General features: G+C 34.5%; 3 protein-coding genes across 3 annotated transcripts; all 3 read left to right on the plus strand.

Moving 5' to 3' along the window:
• Window positions 1-275: 275 nt before the first annotated feature.
• LOC112765291 (cytochrome P450 71D10-like) lies at window positions 276-3,600 on the plus strand. The gene is made up of 3 exons (XM_025811204.3): window positions 276-852; window positions 1,240-1,562; window positions 2,793-3,600. The coding sequence occupies exons 1-3, from the start codon at window positions 279-281 to the stop codon at window positions 3,405-3,407; spliced, it is 1,512 nt and encodes a 503-aa protein (XP_025666989.1). The 5' UTR covers window positions 276-278; the 3' UTR covers window positions 3,408-3,600.
• A 982-nt stretch (window positions 3,601-4,582) lies between these two features.
• LOC112765290 (cytochrome P450 71D10) lies at window positions 4,583-8,008 on the plus strand. The gene is made up of 3 exons (XM_025811202.3): window positions 4,583-5,255; window positions 6,063-6,373; window positions 7,176-8,008. The coding sequence occupies exons 1-3, from the start codon at window positions 4,682-4,684 to the stop codon at window positions 7,797-7,799; spliced, it is 1,509 nt and encodes a 502-aa protein (XP_025666987.1). The 5' UTR covers window positions 4,583-4,681; the 3' UTR covers window positions 7,800-8,008.
• Window positions 8,009-10,648: 2,640 nt separating this feature from the next.
• Window positions 10,649-16,317, plus strand: LOC112765544 (ABC transporter C family member 3-like). The gene is made up of 10 exons (XM_025811442.3): window positions 10,649-13,051; window positions 13,205-13,291; window positions 13,374-14,027; window positions 14,167-14,331; window positions 14,457-14,751; window positions 14,848-15,062; window positions 15,194-15,499; window positions 15,609-15,672; window positions 15,810-16,049; window positions 16,152-16,317. Exons 1-10 carry the CDS (start codon window positions 10,649-10,651, stop codon window positions 16,274-16,276), a joined length of 4,554 nt encoding a protein of 1,517 aa, XP_025667227.2. The 3' UTR covers window positions 16,277-16,317.
• The last annotated feature ends 8,290 nt before the right edge of the window (window positions 16,318-24,607 follow it).

Consider the following 24,607-nt stretch of genomic DNA (forward strand, 5'->3'; position numbering starts at 1 on the left):
CATTTTTTTTTATCAAAGATAGGAGACTCGAACCCGCAACCTCTTAATTGAGTATGGGAAGACTATGCCATTTGAGCTATTACTCATTGACAAATACAAATACAAATATATATTGAAAATAAATTAAATCACACCACATGTATTTATATACATATACATTGGTAGTTAATTTTAATAGTTGGTTTTGGTGTATAAATAGCATTTTTGATCAATTATTGAGCAACATATCATAGTTATTATATAATGGTAGGCAAATACAACCTTCTACCATGCATATCATGGATCTTCAAAACCTTTTGTTTATCCTCACCAACTTCCTGTTTCTCTTTGTACTATTCAATTTAGTTATTAAGAAATCCACTTGTAATAAGACGAATTTACCCCCAGGGCCATGGAAACTACCACTCATAGGAAATATCCACCAACTTGTTGGTTCTTCACAACTCCATGAAACCCTAAGAAATTTAGCATCCAAATATGGACCCTTAATGCACCTTCAACTAGGAGAAGTCTCCCACATCATAGTTTCTTCACCTGAAATGGCACTAGAGATTATGAAGAATCAAGATCTCAACTTTATTGATAGGCCTCATGAAACTCTTTTTGCTAGAATTATTACTTACAATGGAACAAGCGTCTCCTTCGCTGCCTATGGAGACTATTGGAGACAACTAAGGAAGATATGCACCATGGAGTTATTAACAACAAAGCGTGTTCAATCTTTTCGGCACATAAGAGAAGCAGAGGTTTCAGAGTTGGTCAAAGCAATATCACAAAGTCAAGGCTCTATTGTTAATCTCTCTCACAAGATCTTATCAACGACCTATGGAATAGCGGCTAGAATAGCATTTGGTAAGAAAAAATTATGATACACAGTGCAAATACTTTTTTAATAATAATAATAATAATAATAATAATAATAATAATTTTATTATTATTATTATTATTATTATTATTATTATTATTATTATTATTATTATTATTATTATTATTATAAAATCGAATGAAGTACCGTAGAATGAAGCCATTAAAACGTTGGCTCTTAAAAGAGATACTATATATTTTGTGAGTCTCTTCAAATCAACACCTAAAACAAAATTCTCATATCAAAGACTAACACTTAAAAAAGAATTTTATAAGATGTTATAAGCCTTAGCTTGTAAGTTGTAACTCATTACATATACTTTATCATATTTGTTATTTAATAATTATATATTTTTTAATTAACTGACAATATAGGTAAAAAGTATAGCTACCAGGAAGTTTTTATATCATCTATTGCGGAAGTATCTCAAATAGGAGGAAGAAATTGTATTGCTGATCTGTTTCCTTCAATTAGAGTAGTGCTTGAAATGATGAGTAGAGACAAGGCTAAACTTAAAGAACTGCACAAGAAGATTGATAAGATATTACAAGATATCATAGATGATCATAGAAATAGAAAAGATGACAAATGTAAAGAAGAAAAAGATAGTGAAGATCTAGTTGATATTCTTCTCAAATTTCAACAAAAAGACTTTGAATATCCCTTGACTGATGACAATATCAAAGCAGTCATTCAGGTTAGTCTAACTATATTTGGGTTATGTATTTATGTGTTGTACTTATTTATATTTCTAGACATATAGGTAGTGTTTGGTGGAGAGAAAGAGACGAAAAGACTGAGATTGAGAGACAGATACTAAGAGACAATAATTGAAATAAATCTCAATATTTTGTTTGGTGCAAAATGAGAGACAGGAATTGAAACAAGAATGAAACCCTAATTTAATTTGCACAAAGGGTAAAATTGAAATTAATTAATTGAAATAAAAGTATTTTAGGTATAAAATATTATTAAAGTTTCAGTTTTCATATCTAAAAATTTCAGTCTCTTGTGTCCCTACCTTTTAGAGGTACTGAAATACTGAAATTTTAGAGACAGACACAAAAGTTTTAGTACCAATCTCTGAACTAACAAACACGATATTAAATCTCAGTCTCTCAGTCTCTATCTCAATACCTCAAAACAAATATAAACAATTATTATATGGCAAAGTCTATGGTGTAGATACTATAAATTATCTACACATATAGAAAGGTGTTATAATTTTCTTAGTGACACATAGTTCTATTTTTTCTTTTTCCTTTTTCATAAAGGCAGTCATATCAAATGACACACTGCAAATTTCATATTTTTATCCCCTTAAAAATGTATCATTAACAATACTATTAAATTAGTAATCAAAGAATTTTTTACCTAATATACTGTGCCAACTTTTCAATTACATCTCATATAGTTAAGCCCGTCGTTATGATTTAATTTTTTTTTATTTTTTTAAATAATACAATATATTTTTATAAGTTATGCAGCAAGGTTTCTTTTTTGTACCGTTTATTTTTTTTATAACATTGCTTCTTTAAATAATTATTTCATTAAAAAATAATTTATTTATAAATTAAAATTTTATAGAAAAATAATTAATATTCGTGATTAAATATTAAACGCTTTTTCTTAAATGATGAATATTGTATATTTTTTGTTAATTAAATAAATCTTAATTTTTATTTACTATATTTTATATTAATGGTTCATATTAGAATTTATAATTTAAGAATTTAGAATTTAAAATTTAAAATTTAAAATTTAGAATTTAAATTTATGCTTTAAAATTCAAAAAACGCTGCACTTATTAGCATTAGTATTTACCCACATTAATTAACATTTTTAAGACACTCTTTAGTTAGCAAAAATCTTTATTATAATTAATCAATTTGCAAAACCTTTATTATTATAATTAATCCATTTGCAGGACATTTTTGCTGGTGGTGGAGAAACATCTTCAACAACTTTGGAATGTGCAATGGCTGAAATGATAAAGAAACCAAAAGTGATGGAAGCTGCACAAGCTGAAGTTAGAAGAATTTATGGTAGCAAAGGGTATGTGGATGAATCAGAATTGCACCAATTGATATACCTTAAGTGTATCATTAAAGAAACCTTAAGGTTACATCCACCTGTGCCATTATTAATTCCAAGAGAGAACAGAGAACCATGCCAAATCAAAGGGTACCAAATTCCAGCCAATTCTAGAATCATGATCAATGCTTGGGCAATTGGAAGAGATCCAAGGTATTGGGTTGATGCCATGGAATTTAAGCTGTTTGTTGATAATTATTCAATTGATAATAATAGAGATACAAACTTCGAGTTTATTCCATTTGGTGGTGGAAGAAGAATATGTCCTGGGATTGCATTTGCTACACCAAACATGGAGTTGCCATTTGCTCAATTGCTTTACCATTTTGATTGGAAGCTTCCCAATGGAATCAAGAATGAGGAACTTGATATGACTGAGTTATTTGGGATGGCTATGACAAGAAGAAATGATCTCTGCCTGATTCCCATTATTCATCATCAACCTTAACAATTAAAAAAAAGACTATCCCTAGAATGAGAAAATTAAATGAGTGATCTTAGTATATGCCTTTTTTTTTAAGTGTGGTTTTATTATGCGTGCTCTACTTATCATCACTCCTGTTTGATCATTTTTCTACTCCTAGCCCCGCCTTGTGCATGTAGCAACTCATTGGCCAGCGACAAACTTTTAAATGGAGCTCAATACCGCGGCGGATTAGTTCTTATCCTACCGGGCTAAGAGATACCGTGAGAAAAAAAATAATATTATATAATGGTGTTTAATTTATATGTTTTTTTTGTTAAAAAGATAAAATTTTAAAATTTTCTATATATTATTATAATCTATTAATTAAAAAACATTCAAGCTTTTTTTTTTTAAACAAAAACATAAATGTCTTTAGGAGCCTTGTTAGCATAAGATTTTAGTTATATCTTTGAAAAAAAATTAGGTGTTCATTAATTGGCTTCATGATTACTACGTCAAATAAAATATATTGTGACATTTTACAACCGTGATTAAACATAACAAAAAATCAACTTCAAAGCCACAATAATTTAATAACGATTAGACATTTTCTAAATGCGTCAAATAATTTTGCGGCAGTTTTATAAGGAATAATCTAAAATCATCGCTAAATTCTTTTCATAACTGTTGTAAAAAATTATAACAGTGGCTAAAATCATAGCTAGGTTGGTGTTTTGTCATAGTGAATCTAAAAATGGGGCTTAAAATAATGTGAAATTTTGTAGTTGTGAATTATATATAGACCATATGGTTAGATTGAAAACACTAACCTTTCTTGTACAAAAACTTATTAAATGGTATAGAAATTGATGAGTTTGAATTGCACCCATAAAAGTATCATTCATCAATCAATATATAGATGAAGCTGCATCACACATTATTTATATCTCACGGCAGTGATCGACTAACATCTATCCACCGATGTGAACCTTAACATGCATGTGTGGTTGCAATTATTTAACTTGTTTCCTTTTTTGGTCCGGATAATACATTTGTAATATGAACGTGGTTGTAGTTTAATACTTTAATTAGTGGCAGTATGTATAATACTAGTTTTTATTTTGTCCATTCGTGACACTAAAGAGACATGTTATAAATCTATATTTTTATTTCAATAAATAAAAGGATTAACACGTGAGATATATATATATATATATATATATATATATATATATATAGACATGTTATTTATACATTGTTGAGTTTATATGTCTCTCTCCTTTTAGTTCGTTCCTTCTTCCTTTCTACCACACCCCATGGAATTTCAAAACCTTTTGTTTATTCTCACTACCTTCGTCTTTCTCTTTGTGCTATTCAAAACAGTTATTAGCAAATCCAGTTCTAATAAAAAGACCAATTTACCCCCAGGGCCAAGGAAACTACCACTCATAGGAAATATCCACCAACTTGTTGGTCCATTACCCCATGAATGCTTAAGAGACTTAGCATCCAAATATGGACCCTTAATGCACCTTCAACTAGGAGAAGTCTCCAACATCATAGTTTCTTCACCTGAAATGGCACAAGAGATTATGAAGAATCAAGATCTAAACTTTATTGATAGGCCTCATGAAACTCTTTTTGCTAGAATTATTACTTACAATGGAAGAAGCGTTTCCTTTGCTGCCTATGGAGACTATTGGAGACAACTAAGGAAGATATGCACCATGGAATTGTTAACAGCAAAGCGTGTTCAATCTTTTAGGTTCATCAGAGAAGAAGAGGTCTCGGAGATGGTTAAAACAATATCTGAAAGTGAAGGGTCCATTGTTAATCTCAGCAAGAAGATTTTCTCATTAACGTATGGGATCGCAGCTAGGGCAGCATTTGGTATGTAATTATAATTAGCTTTAATTAGTTTCGTAATCTTTATAATTTTATTAAATTTTTATTAAAGTTTTTTCTGTTTAAAAAATTTTTATTAAATTTTTATTGGTTGGTCTAATAATTAATTTACTAGTTCGCTTAAATAAGTATTGAAAATTTAAATTTCGTAGTGCATGTAGCAACTTATTAACTCCCTTAAATAGAACTTTGATCTGCGATGGATTAGTTTTTGATTTGTTGGGTTAGGGGCTAACATGGAGACGAAAAGATTTTTTTTTTTTCTATATTAAATTCAAACTTTTTAATTAAATCCTTTTTAAGTATTTTTTTTTTAAGAAGTATCATTTTTTGTTTACCATACAATGAATTATAAAATATTTTTTTTAAAAATATTTTTAAATTATTGTATCTCTTTAAAAAAAATTTACAAACTAACATATAATATAAAGATTCAATTATATACTTTTAAATTATAAATATTTAATTAAAAAATTTAAAAAATTTATAGGGACTAACAGTATATAATTAAATGTTATAATGATTATTATACATATTATTCAATACTATATAATTAGGATTTGGATCTTCTAAAGTTTGAATTTTACTTTAAAGAGTAAAATGTGATCTCTCATTATTTATTTTATAGGTGGGACTAAGAAAAAATATAAAAAAAAAATTATTCAGTACTCTCTAAAGTAAAATTCAAATTTTAGAGGATCCAAATTTCTATAATTAAGTATATTAAATATATTTATATATTTTTTAATATACAATTTTCTAATAACCAATGCTTCTTTTTTTGTAACATAGGTAAGAGGTGTAGTTACCAGCAAGCTTATATATCAGCTATTGAGGAATTAATGCTACTAGCAGGAACAAATTGTGTAGCAGATCTCTATCCTTCTGTTAGGGTGTTTCAAGTGATGAGTACAACCAAAGCCAGGATGGAAGAACTTCACAAAAAGACTGATAAAATATTACAAGACATCTTAGATGATCACAGGAATAGAAAAAGTAGTCATCACTGTGAAGAAGTTGAAGATCTAGTTGATATTCTTCTCAAGTTTCAAAAGGAGTCAGAATTCTCCTTGGATGATGACTGCATCAAAGCAGTTGTTCAGGTAATAAAAAAATTCATACAAAAATAGAGAAACAGAAATAATAAGATAAAAAAAATTTTGCCAATGAGTTATAGCTCAAATGACATAGTCTTTCCATACTCGTTTAAGAGGTTACGGCTTCGAGTCTTCTCCTATTTTTAGTTAAAAAAAAAAGATAAAAAATTTTTTTGGAAACAAATAAAAAAATAAAAAATTCACATACATTTATTTTTAAATTATTTTAATAATTTTTAATTATCAATTTTAATAAGTAAAAATATCTGTATATGTGTGACTCACATATCTACACACCAGTAGCTAGTATATATACACAAGATGCCAAAGATTTTTGTGGATATTGAATTAATGAATTTCAATCACACACTATTAAATCAAATGATATCTTTGGACGTGTCCTACTTAATTTACCCCTGGTCTTACTATATTGAACTATTTTATTTATTAGGTTTCTTAAGGGTTATCCTTTCTCTATTACTAAAAGATAAAAATAAAAGAAAAAGAAAAAGAAACTCTAATCTCAATTTTCATTGTTAAACTTCGTTTTATGATAACGGTTTTATTGTTAATAAAAAAAATAATATTTTTAAAAATAAAAAATTAAACATCTAAAATTTATTATGTTTAGTTTTTATTGTTCCTTCAAATTTATTCTTAAAGAAATGTATTTTAATTTGATTATTGTTCATGATTACTTAATTTAAATATAATTTACTATTTGTATAGAATATATATTAAAAATATATAAATATACATAAGTGCGTAATAATTGATTTAATAACTGTTTAAATTGCATTGCATGTAGGACATGTTTGTTGGTGGTGGCGAAACATCATCGGCGGTTGTAGATTGGACAATGGCCGAGATGATAAAGAAACCAAAAGTGATGGAAAGAGCACAATCTGAAATTAGAAGTGTTTATGGTAACAAAGGGTATGTGGATGAATCAGAATTGCACCAATTAACATATCTTAAGTGTATCATCAAAGAAACTTTAAGATTACACCCATCTTTGCCTTTTTTAGTTCCAAGAAGGAACAGAGAGACATGCAAAATCATGGGATATGATATTCCAGCAAATTCTAAGATCATGATCAATTATTGGGCAATTGGAAGAGATCCAAGGCTTTGGGTTGATGCTGAGAGTTTTATACCAGAGAGATTTTTAGATAGTTCAATTGATTACAAAGGCACAAACTTTGAACTTATTCCATTTGGTGCTGGAAGAAGAATCTGTCCTGGAATTGTATTTGCTACACCAAATATGGAGTTGCCACTTGCTCAATTGCTTTACCATTTTGATTGGAAGCTTCCTAGTGGAATGAACAATGAAGAACTTGACATGACTGAATTGTTTGGGACCACTGTAAGAAGAAGAAATGATCTCTGTTTGATTCCCATTATTGTCAAGAATATGCATAAAAAATAACACTGTAATTAGTAGTTAGGATTATTAGTTACAGGTAATTAATTAGCCTTGGTGTGTTTGGTTAGGTAACTGAGGTAATTCTGTTAGTAATTCTGTTTGATGTTGTTTTCATTCCATCATAGTGTGTGTTACCTATGTAATTAAGCTCCATATAAGGCTAAACTTTGCTATGGTCAATAACACAATTTTCCATTTCCTTCTTTTACTAATATATGATCAAACAATCATGTTACGTTACCAATAACATTTTTGCCAGTTTCTGCTAATTCTTGTTTATGATTATGTTTATTGGAAGTGTTTTTGTAGATGTGTTTAATAAAAATATTTTTTTTTATAGCTGTATCTAATAAAAATATCTTTATATATATATTTCCTGGATGTATCTTCTTATACATGTGTTTAAAATATAATAATTAATTATTATTAATAATAAATTAACAAATAATATATTGGTACCCTATATTTTTCCATGATCAAATAGTATTCCACTCTAAACCTTCACTTGTTTCTTACACACACTGCATATTAAGATTTAGTAGGAGGAGTGATACTTCAATATCCTTTTATAATTTACAAAATTTTTAAAATTTAAAATTTAAATAAATATAATTTAAGTTGTACAAAAAATTTATATATATTTAATTTTTTAATTTTTTTAAGGTAAAATATATTTTTTGTCTTTGAAATTTAGCAAAAATTTTAAAAATATTCCTAAATTTTATTTTGTTTTAATTTTGTCCCAAAAATTCTCAATTTGTATCAAATATATCTCCGATAGCTAAATTTTCAAAAAATTTAAAACCAATTCAACAAAGATGTACAAAAAGTATGCTTGATTTGCTTGTGTTGGAAGGTTATTCTTATGAAATTGTCATTGCATTGGTCTTAAAATTTTTGAAAAATTAGCGGTCAGGAGTATAATTGATACAAATAAAAAAATTTTGGGACAAAATTGAAACAAAACAAAATTTAAGGATATTTTTAAAATTTTTGTCAAATTTTAGAAAAAAAAATACTTTTTATTTTTTTAAATATAATATATTTTAATATTAATATCTTCTATATCTTTATGTGAAGTCGTTTTTATAAAAATACCATTTTAATTTTATTAGCATGGACTATTGGTTAGGTCTTTAAGGGGTGTATGCTGTCTTTGTTTGACTAATGGACTTTTTAGTAGTCTTGGACTAATAAGACAATATTAAAGTTGTGAGTTTATCACAATGTGCTTTGTAAATATATAAATAATACCAATAAATATTAATATATTACAGTAATAAGTTCTTTAATTATTTAATTATTTTTCTCAACTCTAAATATTAAATTAATATTTTTTATAACTCTTAAAAAATCTGTAATCAATAAAATTATTTAAAATTTAATATTAAAACACAAAACAAATACTCAAGCTATTGGATTAAATAAAATATATATGAGTTTATAGTTTATTTAAATAAACAATGAGTAAGTCCAACATTTAGCATATTGGTGTATAAATTAAAGAAAAAAAACACTGAAGTGATAGTATTCCATGTAAATGGCAAAACAAAAATTTGAGTATATGAATAAATGCTTCTACTAACAAGAAATTAAGAGAAGTAATCAGTTTAAAATTCAAAGTTTGTTACGTATTTTTTGACACAGGTAGTTACTAAATTGTATTACTTTAAATACTTTAATTTGTATATTTATTTAAAAATTAAAATTGACATTAACTAATTTATAGGAATAAAATAGTCATAGTCATTTATTATTTTGAAGACTAAGATGAATCCACTTTAATCTCTAAAATGCCTATTGAGCCATTTTCCTATACACACAATGCAAAATTCTTTTCAAAACATTCTATCAAATTACTATTTGTTTCCAAAAGTTATGATAAACGATGAAACAATAAACGTAATTTTATTATTTCATTTCTTTTCCCACAAAATCATCCTAGCATAAAAAGTACACAAACTAAAATAAAAAACAAAATGATAATAACAAGAGAAAAATGTTAAAAATTTTATAAAATCAGTCATTTATATACCTCCGACTATTGTCAATAAATTATTTGATTTAATTTGAAAACTTTCAATTCTTGAATCACAAACTCAGATGGAATTAAAGTGTGTTTGTTTGTTTGTTATAGTAGTTATATACCTCAACCTATTGCCAATAAATTCATTGATTTAATTTAAAAACTTTCAATTCTTGAATTACAAACTCAGATGGAATTAAAGTGTGTTTGTTTGTTTGTTATAGTAGTTAGAATTGGAAATCCAAACTTTATAAAGTTTATAAACAGTCATGTTCTTCCCATAAAAAATTAGACCAACTGCTAATATAATTAATTAATAATTATAACACCACCCAAACTAATTTCTATATTAACAAGTTGGACCACAATTAGAATAAAAATTCTAACAAAAAAAAGTACGTGAATGGACAAAAATTATTTTTATAGAAAAAAATAATGTCTAATTAATATACTTAATATTATACCTTAAACTTATATTAGTATTATTATTATTATTAATTAGAGATGAGAATGAAAAAATAATAAAAAATACATGAGTTATATGTCCTTTTTAAATATTTTTTCAATCAAATTAAAATTAAATTTCGAAATAAAAAAAAAAAAAGAATTTCAGTTAGAAATTCTTTCAACTACATCACAATCCTTATGGAAGAAATAGTGTAACATGCGAAAAATAGGTGCTTGTCACTTCTCTTAGCGTCTCTTTTCTAAAGTTGATTCACCATTTTTTTTCTTTGGAACAACCTTAGTTTCCATCACTTTCTTTGATAACTTCGTTACACACCTCACAGTTCAAGTCTCAACAATGTATGTTCCTTAAACTATGATGTCTTATGTTTCCTCGTACCTTTCCCTCATGCACTCTCACATAAGCTTTCTTCTCCAACCCATTTTTCTTCATGCATTCTCAGCCATCATCCACCTCCTACTGTTGGCTATAGTTTTGGTTTCATGGCTTTGGAAGAAGATCATCACTGTTGGAGAAACTGGAGATGACTCCAATAACAAGCATCAGAAGCCTTTGAATAATGCTGTGTTAAGAAAGACTACTTTGTTTTGTTCATTAGGTGCTTCTGCTTTCAATCTTATCCTCTGCCTCTATAGTTACTACTTCTTAGGAGAAAAAGAAAAAGAAGAAGAAAAGCTCGTGACCCATTTGGATTTAGGTCTAAAAACTCTTGCTTGGGGTGTTATTAGTGTTTGCTTGCACAAAAGCTTGCTCTTATTTAGTTCAGGTGATGGTAGAAGAAGGTTCTCTTTCATGTTCAGAGCATGGTGTGTTTTCTACTTTTTTGTTTCATGTTACTCCTTTGTAGTGGACTTTGTTCTTCATTTTTATGAAAAGCACGTGACTTTACCAGCTCAGGACATAGTTTCTGATGTGATTTCAGCTTCTGTGGGTTTATTCTTTTGCTATGTGGTGTGTTTTGTGAAGAAAATTGATGAGTTTGAAGAGGATCATATCATTGATGATCTTCAAGATCCTTTACTATTGGATAATGGTAATGCAACTGTTTGTAGTAATGCCTCTGGGGCTGACATTGTTACCCCTTTCTCAAATGCTGGGATTTTCAGCATTCTAACATTCTCTTGGGTGGGCCCTCTTGTTTCTCTTGGCAATAAGAAAACCTTGGACCTTGAGGATGTTCCACTACTTGATAAAAGAGATAGTGTAGTTGAAATTTTTTCAACTTTCAGAGAAAAAGTTGAAGAAGATTGTGGTGCAATTAATCACATAACCACTCTTAAACTGGTGAAGTTGTTAGTACTATCAGCATGGAAAGAGATTCTCTTCACTGCATTTCTTGCATTGTTGAATGCTTTGGCTTCTTATGTTGGTCCTTATCTTATTGATGCTTTTGTTCAATACCTTGATGGTCAAAGGGTTTATGAGAATCAAGGCTATGTTCTTGTTTCTGCATTTTTCTTATCAAACCTTGTTCAGTCCCTATCACAAAGGCATTGGTTCTTTAGGTTGCAGCAAGTTGGGATTAGAATCCAAGCACTTCTTGTGACTATGATCTATAACAAAGCCTTGACCCTTTCATGTCAATCAAAGCAGGGTCATACTTCTGGTGAAATGATCAATTTCATGACTGTTGATGCTGAAAGAGTTGGAACTTTCACTTGGTATATGCATGATTTGTGGAGGGTAGCTTTGCAAATTGTCTTAGCCTTGTTGATTTTGTATAGAAGTGTTGGTCTTGCTTCAATTGCCGCATTTGTGGCCACTGTCATTGTCATGTTGGTAAATGTTCCTGTGGGAAAAATGCAACAGAAGTTTCAGAAAAACTTGATGGATTCAAAGGACGCAAGAATGAAGGCAACATCTGAGATTCTAAGGAACATGAAGATCCTCAAACTACAAGGATGGGAAATGAAGTTTCTATCTAAGATAAATGAGCTTAGGAAAACTGAGGAAGGGTGGTTAAAGAAATCTGTATACAATTCAGCTATCAGTGCTTTTGTGTTCTGGATTGCTCCGTCTTTTGTATCTGTTGTTACTTTTGGTACATGTATGGTTATGGGGATTCCACTTGAATCAGGGAAGATCTTATCAGCACTTGCTACATTTAGAATTCTTCAAGGTGCCATATATAATCTTCCAGAAACAATATCAGCTATAGTACAAACTAAGGTTTCTCTTGATAGGATTTCTTCTTTCCTTCGTCTCGGTGACTTGCAATCTGATGTTGTAGAGAAGCTTCCTTTAGGTACTTCTGATAAAGCAATCGAAGTAACTAATGGAAACTTCTCTTGGGATCCATCTTCTCCAAATACAACATTGAAGAACATAAATTTTGAAGTTTTCCATGGCATGAGGGTTGCTGTTTGTGGGACAGTTGGATCAGGAAAATCTACATTGCTATCTTGTATGTTGGGAGAGGTACCGAAGGTTTCGGGGACTCTAAAAGTGTGTGGAACAAAGGCCTATGTTGCTCAATCACCATGGATACAAAGTGGAAAGATAGAGGATAATATACTGTTTGGTAAAGAGATGGATAAGGAAAAGTATGAAAAGGTTCTTGAAGCTTGTTCCTTGAAGAAGGATCTTGAGATTTTATCATTTGGGGACCAAACAATTATAGGTGAACGTGGGATAAATATGAGTGGTGGACAAAAACAAAGGATTCAAATAGCACGTGCTTTATATCAAGATTCTGATATATATCTGTTTGATGATCCTTTTAGTGCTGTGGATGCTCATACAGGATCTCATCTCTTTAAGGTAACTCAATTTTCATTCTTCTGTTTATTGTGTGTAATATAATCTAGGGTCATATATCTTTTTGTGTATAACACTTTTAGATTTTTCAATTGCATGGCATTTGTATAACAATGCTAAATAGTTGATATTTTCAATTTCTTTTGTGCATGACAGGAATGTTTGCTAGGCCTTTTAAGATCAAAGACAGTGATTTATGTTACTCATCAAGTTGAGTTCTTACCGGCTGCTGATCTTATATTGGTGAGTATTTATCATAGTTAATTGCCATTAATTGAAAAAATGATTTTTATTAATATGATGTTATTATGCCTTGTTGGTATAGGTAATGAAAGATGGGAAGATTACTCAATGTGGAAAGTATGCTGATCTGCTTAACAATGGAACTGATTTTATGGAACTTGTTGGTGCACATAAAAAAGCTTTGTCTACACTTGATTCAATAGATGAAAGAATAATATCCAATGAAATATGTACCTTGGAACAAGATTCAGATTTTCCTATTTCTCAGGGTGGAGAAGAAGAAGAGGAAAAGAAAGATGAGCAAAATGGTAAAACTGGTAAGAAAGGTGATGAGGCAAAAGGCCAACTTGTTCAAGAAGAAGAAAGAGAGAGTGGTAGAGTTGGATTTTCAGTGTATTGGCAATATATCACTATGGCATATGGAGGTGCTCTTGTTCCTTTCATTCTGTTGGCTCATACTCTCTTCCAAGTTCTTCAAATTGGAAGCAACTATTGGATGGCTTGGGCAACACCAATCTCACAAGATGTCGAGCCACCTGTTTCTGGAACAACTCTTATAGCAGTCTATATTGCTTTGGCTGTTGGAAGTTCTTTCTGCATTCTTGCAAGGACTATACTATTTGCCACTGCTCTATGTAAGACAGCTACCATAATCTTCAATAAGATGCACTTCTGCATTTTTCGCGCTCCAATGGCATTCTTTGATTCCACTCCAAGCGGCCGAATTCTTAATAGAGTATGTCATGCTCATCCACAAATCCATTCAGTTTTTCCTATTTTGTGATATAGTTAGCTTCAATTTCGATAGCTATGCAATAGAACACCTTTGACATTTTTTGTTTCTTACTGGTCTGTTCTGTTCTGTTCTCATGTAGGCTTCTACTGATCAAAGTTCAGTAGACACTGAGGTTCCTTATCAGTTTGCTTCATTTGTTTTTCCACTGATCCAACTTGTGGGAATTATAGCAGTGATGTCTCAAGCTGCATGGCAAGTTTTTATTGTCTTTATACCTGTGATTGCAATCAGCATTTGGTATCAGGTATTAATTAGACCTTAATGATAATAACAATAAAGAGACACATTATGTAACAAGAGTTGAATCTTTTATATTATTCTTCTTTTTTTGGATCATAACATATTTGGCTCATACTTATAATGCTGCAGCAATATTATTTGCCAGCAGCTCGAGAACTATCGCGTTTAGTTGGAGTATGCAAAGCCCCAATCATTCAGAACTTTTCTGAAACAATTTCTGGTACACCAACCATCAGAAGCTTTGATCAGCAGTCCAGATTTCAGGAAAAGAATTTGAAACTGATCGACAGATATTCGCGACCAGAGTTCAATAGTGCTGCTGCATCAGAATGGTTGTGCTTCCGTTTAGATATATTGTCTTCTATCATCTTTGCATTTTCCTTGATATTCTTGATATCCATTCCAGAAGGATTCATAGATCCAGGTACATAATCCAAATGTATGAGACTTGTTTAACAATAAAAAATTACCCTTTTGCTAACTAATTGTTATGCCCTTTTGCTTAATTCTCTCATTGAAGGCCTTGCTGGTTTATCTGTTACCTATGGACTAAATTTGACCACAATAAATGCTTGGGTGATATGGAGTCTTTGCAGTTTGGAGAACAATATTATATCAGTGGAAAGAATACTTCAGTATACTTCCATTCCTAGTGAGCCTCCCCTTGTTGTCGAAGAAAATCGACCGGATCCTTCTTGGCCTTCACACGGCGAGGTTAATATACATGAATTGCAGGTAGTTAAAGATACTAATTTGTTTGATACCATACATGCCTTTGAATTTATGCAGTAAAAATGGTTAGAACTTAGAGAGAACTTATGCTATGATATTTGTAATGAACTTATTGTTCATTGAACATGATGAAGGTTCGTTATGCTCCACACCTTCCACTTGTGTTGCATGGCCTCACATGCACATTTCGCGGAGGATGGAGAACTGGAATTGTTGGTAGAACAGGAAGTGGCAAAACAACTCTCATACAAACTCTTTTCCGAATTGTTGAACCAACTGCTGGAGAAGTTGTGATTGATGGCATCAACATCTCTTCAATAGGACTTCATGATTTGAGGTCTAGATTAAGCATTATTCCTCAGGATCCAACCATGTTTGAAGGGACTGTGAGAAACAATCTGGATCCACTAGAGGAGTACACAGATGAACAAATTTGGGAGGTTAGTTGGTTTTAGTTAAACAGATTCACTATCTAAAATATTACACATGAAATTATTTTTCTAACTCAAGTATTATTTTGACACATTTATATTACTTTTTTTTATATAGGCCCTTGATAAGTGTCAACTTGGTGATGAAGTTAGAAAGAAAGAAGGAAAGCTGGACTCTCCAGGTTTGTACTATAGTTTTCTTGAAACATATAATATCAGACTCTAGTTTCCAAATTTAGTTACCAAATCGAATTTATGAGTTGAGTTTTACACAGCTCCATGAGTTTATGTGAACTCTCAAGTTTGATTACTTTTGCAGTTAGTGAGAATGGTGAAAATTGGAGCATGGGTCAGAGGCAATTGGTGTGCCTAGGTAGGGTGCTTCTGAAGAAGAGCAAGGTATTGGTACTCGACGAAGCGACTGCATCAGTTGATACTGCTACGGACAATTTAATTCAACAAACTCTTAGGTTGCATTTCACTGAGTCCACAGTCATAACCATTGCGCATAGAATCACTTCTGTTCTTGACAGCGATATGGTCTTGCTTCTTCATCAAGGTAAGAACTAAGAAGTGCCTATTATTCCTAGTTAAACTCTATTGTACCTTTTTCTTTTATCTTCCATTTTCTGATTTTTCATTGTAAATTAATCTAATGCAGGACTAATTGAGGAGTATGATTCACCTTCAAAATTGCTAGAGGATAAGTCATCATCTTTTGCTCAACTTGTTGCAGAGTATACAATGAGATCTAAGTCCACTCTTCAGAAATTTGCTTATCAATGATTGAAATCTACCAGAGGAAAATTTTCTTAAAAAAAATTGTGTTGACCATTCACCAATGACTTCCAAGTCAATGTGAGTAATAATAGAGTATCTATCTATTTTTAATATATAAAAGTAGGTACATAGGTTTACCCACATTACTTCTAAGTTATTTCTCTTCTTCTACTAACGTCATGTCAGTACCAACGCTTACTTGGCAAAATTTTAGAATCCACCACTCAAATCTTGCCAAATCAACTTTTATTTTCACATAAAAAAACACAAAAAACAACTAAAAAACACAATAAAAACCAACAAATTAACTTTTTCTAAATCAATCCTTATTTCTAAAACAACAAAAACACAAATTAATATTTACCCCAACAAGAAGCTCTCAAAACCAAAGAGCTTATTGCTTTTCTCAAACCCTCACCCTCTTAGCACCTCTCCGTACCAAGATCTTATTTCTTCCATCCTTTTTCGGTCCCATCCTATTTCCTCCATCCTCTTCCGGTCCCATGAGCCATTGTTTTTTCCTCAAAACAAATTGTACATCGCGATGTCCATCTCCAGCGGAGTCGCATTGCATAAATTGCAGAAACCAGGGCAACCTCCTCTTGCGGTTTTTCGTACCAGAGTTCGATTCTGGGTCTTAGACCAACGTCACCATTCAGCGCCGCCAACGTAAAAAATTTGTCTCAGATATCTTCCTAAAGATTTTCAACTTTGCCGTTTACTCTTCTCATTGTTCAATATCATTTTCAATAGCCCTATTTATTTGTTATAAATAATAACATTTTAATTGTGAACTCATTGCGTATTGCTTCCACAATTTACTTAGAATAGATTATCATTCTTTGACTATGTCTTATTCTCTTTGTTGTAGAAGGATTTGCAGTGGTAAATGGTAATGACAGACCGGAAGAGTTAATACCCAAAATTGCTAGATGAAAATCAACCAATCACTATTTAGTAAAATATTTTAAAAAAATTAAAACAAAAAACTCTTATCTATTATTATTCAATTGAAACATCAAGTACTAATTAAATGTAATAAACATACATTAAAAGTGTCATAATAATAATTATAAAAAATTTCAGTTACAAATATTCAAATTCTACAACTTATACATATTATGATTTTTACTATTCTTCATTTCTTAATCTCTTATACTAATTGTCAAAAATTCCTTAAATTTAATATAATATTTGTATATGTTTTTCATTCTCATTCATTTATTTTTTTCATTATTTACAAACAAAAAAATCGCTAGAAAAGATAAAGTGTAGCCATTAATGCAAATCGAAAAATGAAAAAAAAAAAAAGAAAATGTAATTTTGTATAACTCTAATATAAATAACTTATGTCTTTTTTAAAAATAAATAAATTCAAAATCTATTTATAATATGTTCTCTAAAATATTTTTAATGTATTATTTATTAAAATATATTATATAGTATAAATAATCTATCTCTCCGCGGGTCTCACTCTAGTTTTCTAAAAATTTTCTATTATGACCAGAATCACCATTTGATGATACGCTAGTTAAGCAGTGCAATTCAAATTAAGCTTAACATTTAAGAATTAAAATGGCATTTTTTTTATTTGCAGTTGTTGCTACAAGAATCATGCTTTATCGCACGCAAGAGGGACACTACTTCAACACCTAATCAAGTTCATTGTTCATATCCAGATTTTATTTATTTATTTATTTTTTGTTGTTCATGTTAACATTCAAAATGCAATAAAAAATATTCCATACATTCCATATATATATATATATATTGTTCATACTCTGGCCCAGTAAATAGGGCCCAGGATCCAAGCAAAGACGCCCAACCCAGAGGGTTGGCCCTCCATCCAGTATCAGCCTTCATCCCAGAAGTCGGTACTGAACACGACCTGTTCCAAAGAAGTCGGATACGAGGGTTAGCTGGCAGATAACACTCATTCGAAAGAGTAATTGCCCCTAGAAACTCTCTAACCACTTCATAGAGCCATATCTTAACCTCCCTAAGATATGGGAACGGTTATCCACCTAAAAAGGTGGCACTACTTCAGCGGTGGTTATTGGTTCACCACTATAAATACACTGACACCATTCAGGTATCACTAAGTTCCAATACTCTCTAACCTGCTCACACTCTTGCTAACTTAGGCATCGGAGTGTCTTTGCAGGTACCACCCCCCATTCCTTCACGCGTACAAGTCGGACGGAGGAACACCGAGTACCAGGTCCACTCGAAAGCCACCTCCTTCATACGTTCGGGCTAACCAACGCCATCCGGCCCATTAATCTCCGGTTACCCACCGTAACATTGGCGCCGTTGCCGGGGACCCGAGAGATCAACCAGTGATGGCGGATAGATCCCCTGAAGAGGGTCATGTGGAGACGGATTCCGAACAAGAGAATTTGAACACTGGAAACAATGAGGCAGATCAGACCCTCCACCAGGAAGCCAATGATCAACACAGGGAAGGCACCTCTGGAATCAAAAATCCGAAGGTGAACTCCTCGGAGGGGCGCGAATCAGAGAAAGAAGGACCCTCCCACACTAGTGAGCTTATGGGATTAATCCATAGCCGCCTCGAGCAGCTAGAACAGGAGCGGGAACGACAAAAGGAAGCCGAAAAGAACCTAAAAGAGGAGATGGAGCGACGAAAAGAGTTAGAAAGAAAACTCTTAAAGTTAGAATCCTCCCTCAAAGGTCGGAATTCCCACGGCGATAGAGAAGATTCTCCCTTAGGAGAGAAAGATCCGTTTAGCGAGGACATAATGAGGGCAAAGGTTCCGAGAAACTTTAGGAGCCCCGATATGGATCTCTACGATGGAACCACTGATCCAAAGCATCATCTAAGCAACTTTAAAAGTCGGATGTATCTGACCGACGCTTCTGACGCTACGCGATGCAAAGCTTTTCCGACAACCTTGTCAAAAGCAGCGATGAAGTGGTTCGACAGCCTCCCTCCGAGGTCAATTACCAGTTTTGAAGACCTCTCAAGAAAGTTCTTGATGAGGTTCTCCATCCAGAAGGACAAAGTAAAGCATGCACCAAGTCTCCTGGGAATAAAACAGGAGGTCGGGGAGTCCTTACGGGCCTATATGGAAAGGTTCAACAAAGCATGTTTGGAGATTCAAGACCTGCCCACCGAAGCAGTCATCATGGGGTTAGTCAATGGTCTTAGAGAAGGTCCCTTCTCACAGTCCATATCAAAAAGACACCCCGCCTCTTTAAATGATGTACAGGAAAGAGCCGAAAAGTACATCAATATGGAAGAAAACGCTAGGCTAAGAGACCCGAGTTTGCGACCCGGGCACCCTCCCTCAACGAAAGAGAGGGAGAGGGAAGTGAAGAAGAAGGAAGAACTCGGCCTCGACAGGCCAAGAAAATATCACTCTTATACTCCACTGAAAGTTCCTGTAGTGGACGTATACAGAGAAATTTGCAATACTGAAAGGCTGCCTCCTCCCAGGCCCATTAAAAATAAAAGAGGAGGGAGCCGCGGTGATTACTGTGAGTACCATAAAATATATGGGCACTCCACAAACGACTGTTACGACCTTAAAAATGTGATAGAAAAACTGGCCAGAGAAGGTCGGCTTGACAAATATCTCATAGAAAGGTCGGACGGTCATGGAAAAAGAAAGCGAGATGATATGGACAAAAGAGACCCACCACCACAAACTCCGGAGAGACATATCCATATGATCTCAGGAGGGTTTGCGGGAGGGGGACTCACGAAATCCTCTCGTAAAAGACATCTCAAGAGAGTTTACCAGGTTGAAGAGGGGTCCTCCGACCTCCCAACCATTTCATTCACAAAGGAAGATGGGCGAGGAATAATCCCTGGGCACGACGACCCAGTAGTAATCACCATGATCCTGGCAAATGCCCATCTGCACAGAACACTAGTAGACCAAGGAAGCTCGGCGGACATCCTCTTCAAGCCCGCTTTCGACAAACTAGGATTAGACGAGAAAGAGTTAAGAGCCTACCCCGACACCTTGTACGGGTTAGGCGACACGCCAATAAAGCCACTAGGATTTTTGCCCCTCCACACCACCTTTGGAAAGGGGGAGAAGACAAAGACTCTGAGTATAGACTTTATAGTCATCGACGTGGGGTCGGCCTATAATGCTTTAATCGGCAGAGCTACCCTTAATCGACTCGGAGCGGTGGTATCGACACCCCACCTTTGCATGAAATTCCCGACCTCAGCAGGGATAGCAACGGTGAGGGGAGATCAGAAGCTAGCACGAAAATGCTACAATGAAAGCCTAAACCTGAGAGGAAAAGGCAAAGAAGTCCACACAATAGAGCTCGGTGGAGCAAGGATTAAAGAAGAGCTGCGACCCCAACCCGGGGGAAAGACCGAGGAGATTCAGGTCGGCGAAGAGGAAGGAAAAAATACTCACATAGGAGCCAACCTAAGGGAAACCCTAAGACAAGGGTTGACCAAGCTGCTAAGAGATAATTCCGATCTCTTCGCCTGGAAGGCCTCCGACATGCCTGGGATAGACCCCGAGCTCATGTCCCACAAGCTTTCGGTCTACTCGGGATCTCGGCCTGTACAACAACGAAGACGCAAGCTCGGCCCAGAGCGAGCTCTAATAGTAGAGGAGCAAGTACAAGCGCTCCTAGAAGCCGGTTTCATCAGAGAAGTCAAGTATCCAACATGGCTAGCCAACGTAGTGCTAGTCAAAAAACAAAATGGTAAATGGAGAATGTGCGTCGACTATACCGACTTAAATAAGGCATGTCCCAAGGACCCTTATCCACTACCAAGCATTGATGCCCTAGTAGACTCCAGCTCGGGGTATCAATACTTGTCGTTCATGGACGCCTACTCAGGATATAACCAAATCCCAATGTATGAACCAGACCAGGAAAAAACATCATTCATCACGCCTAGAGCTAACTTTTGCTACGTGGTCATGCCATTTGGATTGAAAAATGCAGAGGCCACATATCAGAGGCTGATGAATAAGGTGTTTTCCCCTCACTTAGGGAACTTAATGGAAGCATACGTCGATGATATGTTGGTAAAGACCAAGAAGGAAGTTGACCTCTTGTCTGACCTCTCACAAGTCTTTGACACCATAAGGTTGCACGGGATGAGACTAAATCCTGCAAAGTGCGCCTTCGCAGTGGAGGCAGGAAAATTTCTAGGATTCATGCTAACCCAAAGAGGGATCGAAGCCAATCCCGACAAGTGTAGAGCTATCCTAGAGATGAAAAGCCCGACTTGTTTGAGAGAGGTCCAACAGCTGAATGGCCGACTAGCAGCTCTCTCCAGATTTTTGGCAGGATCAGCACTAAGATCCCTCCCACTGTTCTCCCTATTGAGAAAGGGGCACCAGTTTGAGTGGACTCCCGAATGCGAGGAGGCATTCCAGGAGTTCAAAAAGTTTTTGAGCCAACCTCCTATTTTGACCCGACCTATAGCCGGAAAAGACCTCGTCCTGTACCTATCCGTGGCAGACAAGGCTGTCTCAGCAGCCTTGATAAGAGAAGACGAGGTCGGTCAACACCCTATCTATTTCACCAGTAAAGTTCTACAGGGCCCTGAGCTAAGGTATCACAAATTAGAAAAGTTTGCCTACTCCTTAGTAATAGCCTCTCGAAGACTACGGCCTTACTTCCAAGCTCACACAATAAGAGTCCGCACGAACCAACCCATGAAGCAAATCCTCCAAAAGACGGATGTTGCAGGAAGAATGGTTCAATGGGCAATAGAGCTCTCCGAGTTCGACTTGAAGTACGAAACTCGGACGGCGATTAAAGCCCAATGCCTCGCCGACTTCATTGCGGAATATGCAGGGGATCAAGAGGATAAACCAACTACCTGGGAACTCTACGTGGATGGATCCTCCAATAAAACAGGAAGCGGCGCAGGTATAATATTGGTAGATGAAAGGGGAACCCAGATAGAGGTCTCCCTCAAGTTTGAGTTCCCAGCTTCAAATAATCAGGCAGAATATGAAGCCTTGATCGCAGGATTAAAGCTGGCAGAAGAAGTCGGTGCTACCAAGGTAATGGTATACAGTGACTCTCAAGTTGTGACCTCCCAAATAAGTGGAGAATATCAGGCAAAAGACCCAAATATGAAGAAATACTTGGAAAAAACTCTGGAGCACCTCGGGCGTTTTGCAAAAACCGAGGTCACGCATATAACTCGGGACCTAAATAGCAGAGCAGACGCCCTATCCAAGTTAGCAAGTACCAAGCCAGGGGGAAATAACAGAAGCCTGATCCAAGAAACTCTCCAGGAACCTTCAGTGGTAAAAATGGAAGACAAACAAGAAGTCTTTGAAGTGGTCGGATTAAACCTCGGATGGATGAACCCATTGGTCGAATACCTGAAATTCGACATCCTCCCCAAGGAGGAAAAGGAGGCAAAGAAAATCTGAAGGGAAGCGCAACACTACACCTTGGTGAAAAATATTCTCTATAGAAGAGGGATATCGACACCATTGTTAAAGTGTGTGCCGACCTCAAGAGCCACTGAGGTATTAGAGGAGGTACACAATGGAATCTGCGGGAACCATCTCGGAGCAAGATCGCTAGCCAGAAAGGTGATCCGAGCTGGATTCTACTGGCCAACCTTGCAGAAAGATGCCACAGACTTTGTGAAAAAATGCCAACCGTGTCAAATGCATGCAAATTTCCACGTGGCCCCCCCAGAGGAGCTCATCAGTGTCACCTCCCCATGGCCCTTTGCAAAATGGGGAATGGATTTGTTAGGTCCTTTTCCCCAGGCGCCAGGACAAGTTAAATACCTAATAGTGGGAATAGATTATTTCACAAAGTGGATAGAAGCAGAACCACTAGCCACCATCACTGCACAAAGAAGTCGGAGGTTCCTCTACAAAAATATAATCACAAGGTATGGGATACCTTATTCCATTACCACAGATAACGGAACCCAGTTCACCGACTCCACCTTTAGAAGCCTGGTAGCCAGCATGAACATCAAACACCAGTTCACCTCGGTGGAACACCCACAAGCCAATGGGCAAGCCGAAGCAGCCAACAAAGTCATACTGGCAGGGCTGAAGAAAAGATTACAAGATGCGAAAGGAGCCTGGGCTGAAGAACTCCAACAAGTACTATGGGCTTACAGAACAACCCCCCAATCCGCCACTGGAGAAACACCATTCCGACTAGTTTATGGTGTAGAAGCCATGATCCCAGTAGAGGTCAATGAGCAAAGCCCAAGAGTGATTTTCCACGACGAGATCAGGAATATACAGGGGCACAAAGAGGAGCTCGACTTGCTCCCCGAAATCCGAGAAGAAGCCCAGATAAGAGAAGCAGCATTGAAGCAAAGGATGGCTACAAGATACAACAAAAAAGTCATTCGAAGAACCTTCACCCCAAATGACTTAGTCTTGATCAGAAACGATATTGGAGTCAATAAATCAGGGGAAGGAAAGCTCGCCGCCAATTGGAAGGGACCCTACAAAATTAGCGAGGTCTTAGGAAAAGATTATTATAAGGTGGCCGACCTAAGCGGCACCGAGTTACCAAGGTCGTGGCATGCTTGTAACGTGAAAAGGTACTATAGCTAAAAGCGAACTCTACTCCCTGATGTACTCTTTTTCCAACTTCATGATTTTTTCACAAAATCAAAGGGTTTTTTCTGGAGAAGGGTTTTTAACGAGGCATCATAGTAGAGGCTAAGGGAAAATAGGCTATCAAAAGCCCTTAGTAGCAATAAGGTACCTCCCCAATAAATAAAGATCTTTTTCATTTTACAAATATCTCTTATAAATTCCTTCTAGTTTTCTTTCTACGAAACGCGCCGACTTAAGCTCGACAAAACGTGAAAATCCCATGAACCGACCTAAGTGGTCGTCAGGATAAAACGACGAGGTACAAGTCGGTGTAAAGAGGTTATAAAAGATGATCGCGAAGAACTCGGAAACGTTCAGACTCACAAGTCGAAATGCAAATCCGAGTAGAAAAGAAAACGCATCGCAAAAATAACCTAAGTCATAGGAACTCAATAAAACAAAATTGAGTACTATGAATAACAAAAAGAGATAGGAAAAACTAAGAAAAAATTGTAAGGCTGCCTTGAGGATCAAGGAGATTCAGAAAAGCAGGCAAGCCCCAAAGAAAAGGTTTTTCCAGAAAAGATCAAAGAGTCAAAAGAACCACGAACAGAAAAGCATGCGCGCATAAGGTAACCCAAAACCCTTATCCAAGAAGGGCATTTATTTAAAAACGCTAAAATTAAACCCTTAAAAGGGCATCATAAATTGTTTTGTTTACGGCCTTAAAAGGCCAAAAATTGTTCAAACACCAACAAATAAATATAAAGAGTTTAAAAAGGGGGGGTCCACA

This window comes from Arachis hypogaea, chromosome 17 (genome assembly GCF_003086295.3).
Source record: "Arachis hypogaea cultivar Tifrunner chromosome 17, arahy.Tifrunner.gnm2.J5K5, whole genome shotgun sequence".
NCBI classification, from domain to species: Eukaryota; Viridiplantae; Streptophyta; class Magnoliopsida; order Fabales; family Fabaceae; genus Arachis; species Arachis hypogaea.

What these genes read in the sequence shown, in the direction of transcription:
- LOC112765291 (XM_025811204.3), top strand. Translation starts at nt 279, where the DNA reads ATGGATCTTCAAAACCTTTTGTTTATCCTCACCAACTTCCTGTTTCTC. An exon ending in AGCGGCTAGAATAGCATTTG is followed by an intron (nt 853 to 1,239) that starts GTAAGAAAAAAT and finishes CTGACAATATAG; the next exon opens with GTAAAAAGTATAGCTACCAG. An exon ending in ATATCAAAGCAGTCATTCAG is followed by an intron (nt 1,563 to 2,792) that starts GTTAGTCTAACT and finishes ATCCATTTGCAG; the next exon opens with GACATTTTTGCTGGTGGTGG.
- LOC112765290 (XM_025811202.3), top strand. Translation starts at nt 4,682, where the DNA reads ATGGAATTTCAAAACCTTTTGTTTATTCTCACTACCTTCGTCTTTCTC. An exon ending in CGCAGCTAGGGCAGCATTTG is followed by an intron (nt 5,256 to 6,062) that starts GTATGTAATTAT and finishes TTTGTAACATAG; the next exon opens with GTAAGAGGTGTAGTTACCAG. An exon ending in GCATCAAAGCAGTTGTTCAG is followed by an intron (nt 6,374 to 7,175) that starts GTAATAAAAAAA and finishes CATTGCATGTAG; the next exon opens with GACATGTTTGTTGGTGGTGG.
- LOC112765544 (XM_025811442.3), top strand. Translation starts at nt 10,649, where the DNA reads ATGTCTTATGTTTCCTCGTACCTTTCCCTCATGCACTCTCACATAAGC. An exon ending in CAATCAGCATTTGGTATCAG is followed by an intron (nt 14,332 to 14,456) that starts GTATTAATTAGA and finishes ATAATGCTGCAG; the next exon opens with CAATATTATTTGCCAGCAGC. An exon ending in AGGAAAGCTGGACTCTCCAG is followed by an intron (nt 15,673 to 15,809) that starts GTTTGTACTATA and finishes TTACTTTTGCAG; the next exon opens with TTAGTGAGAATGGTGAAAAT.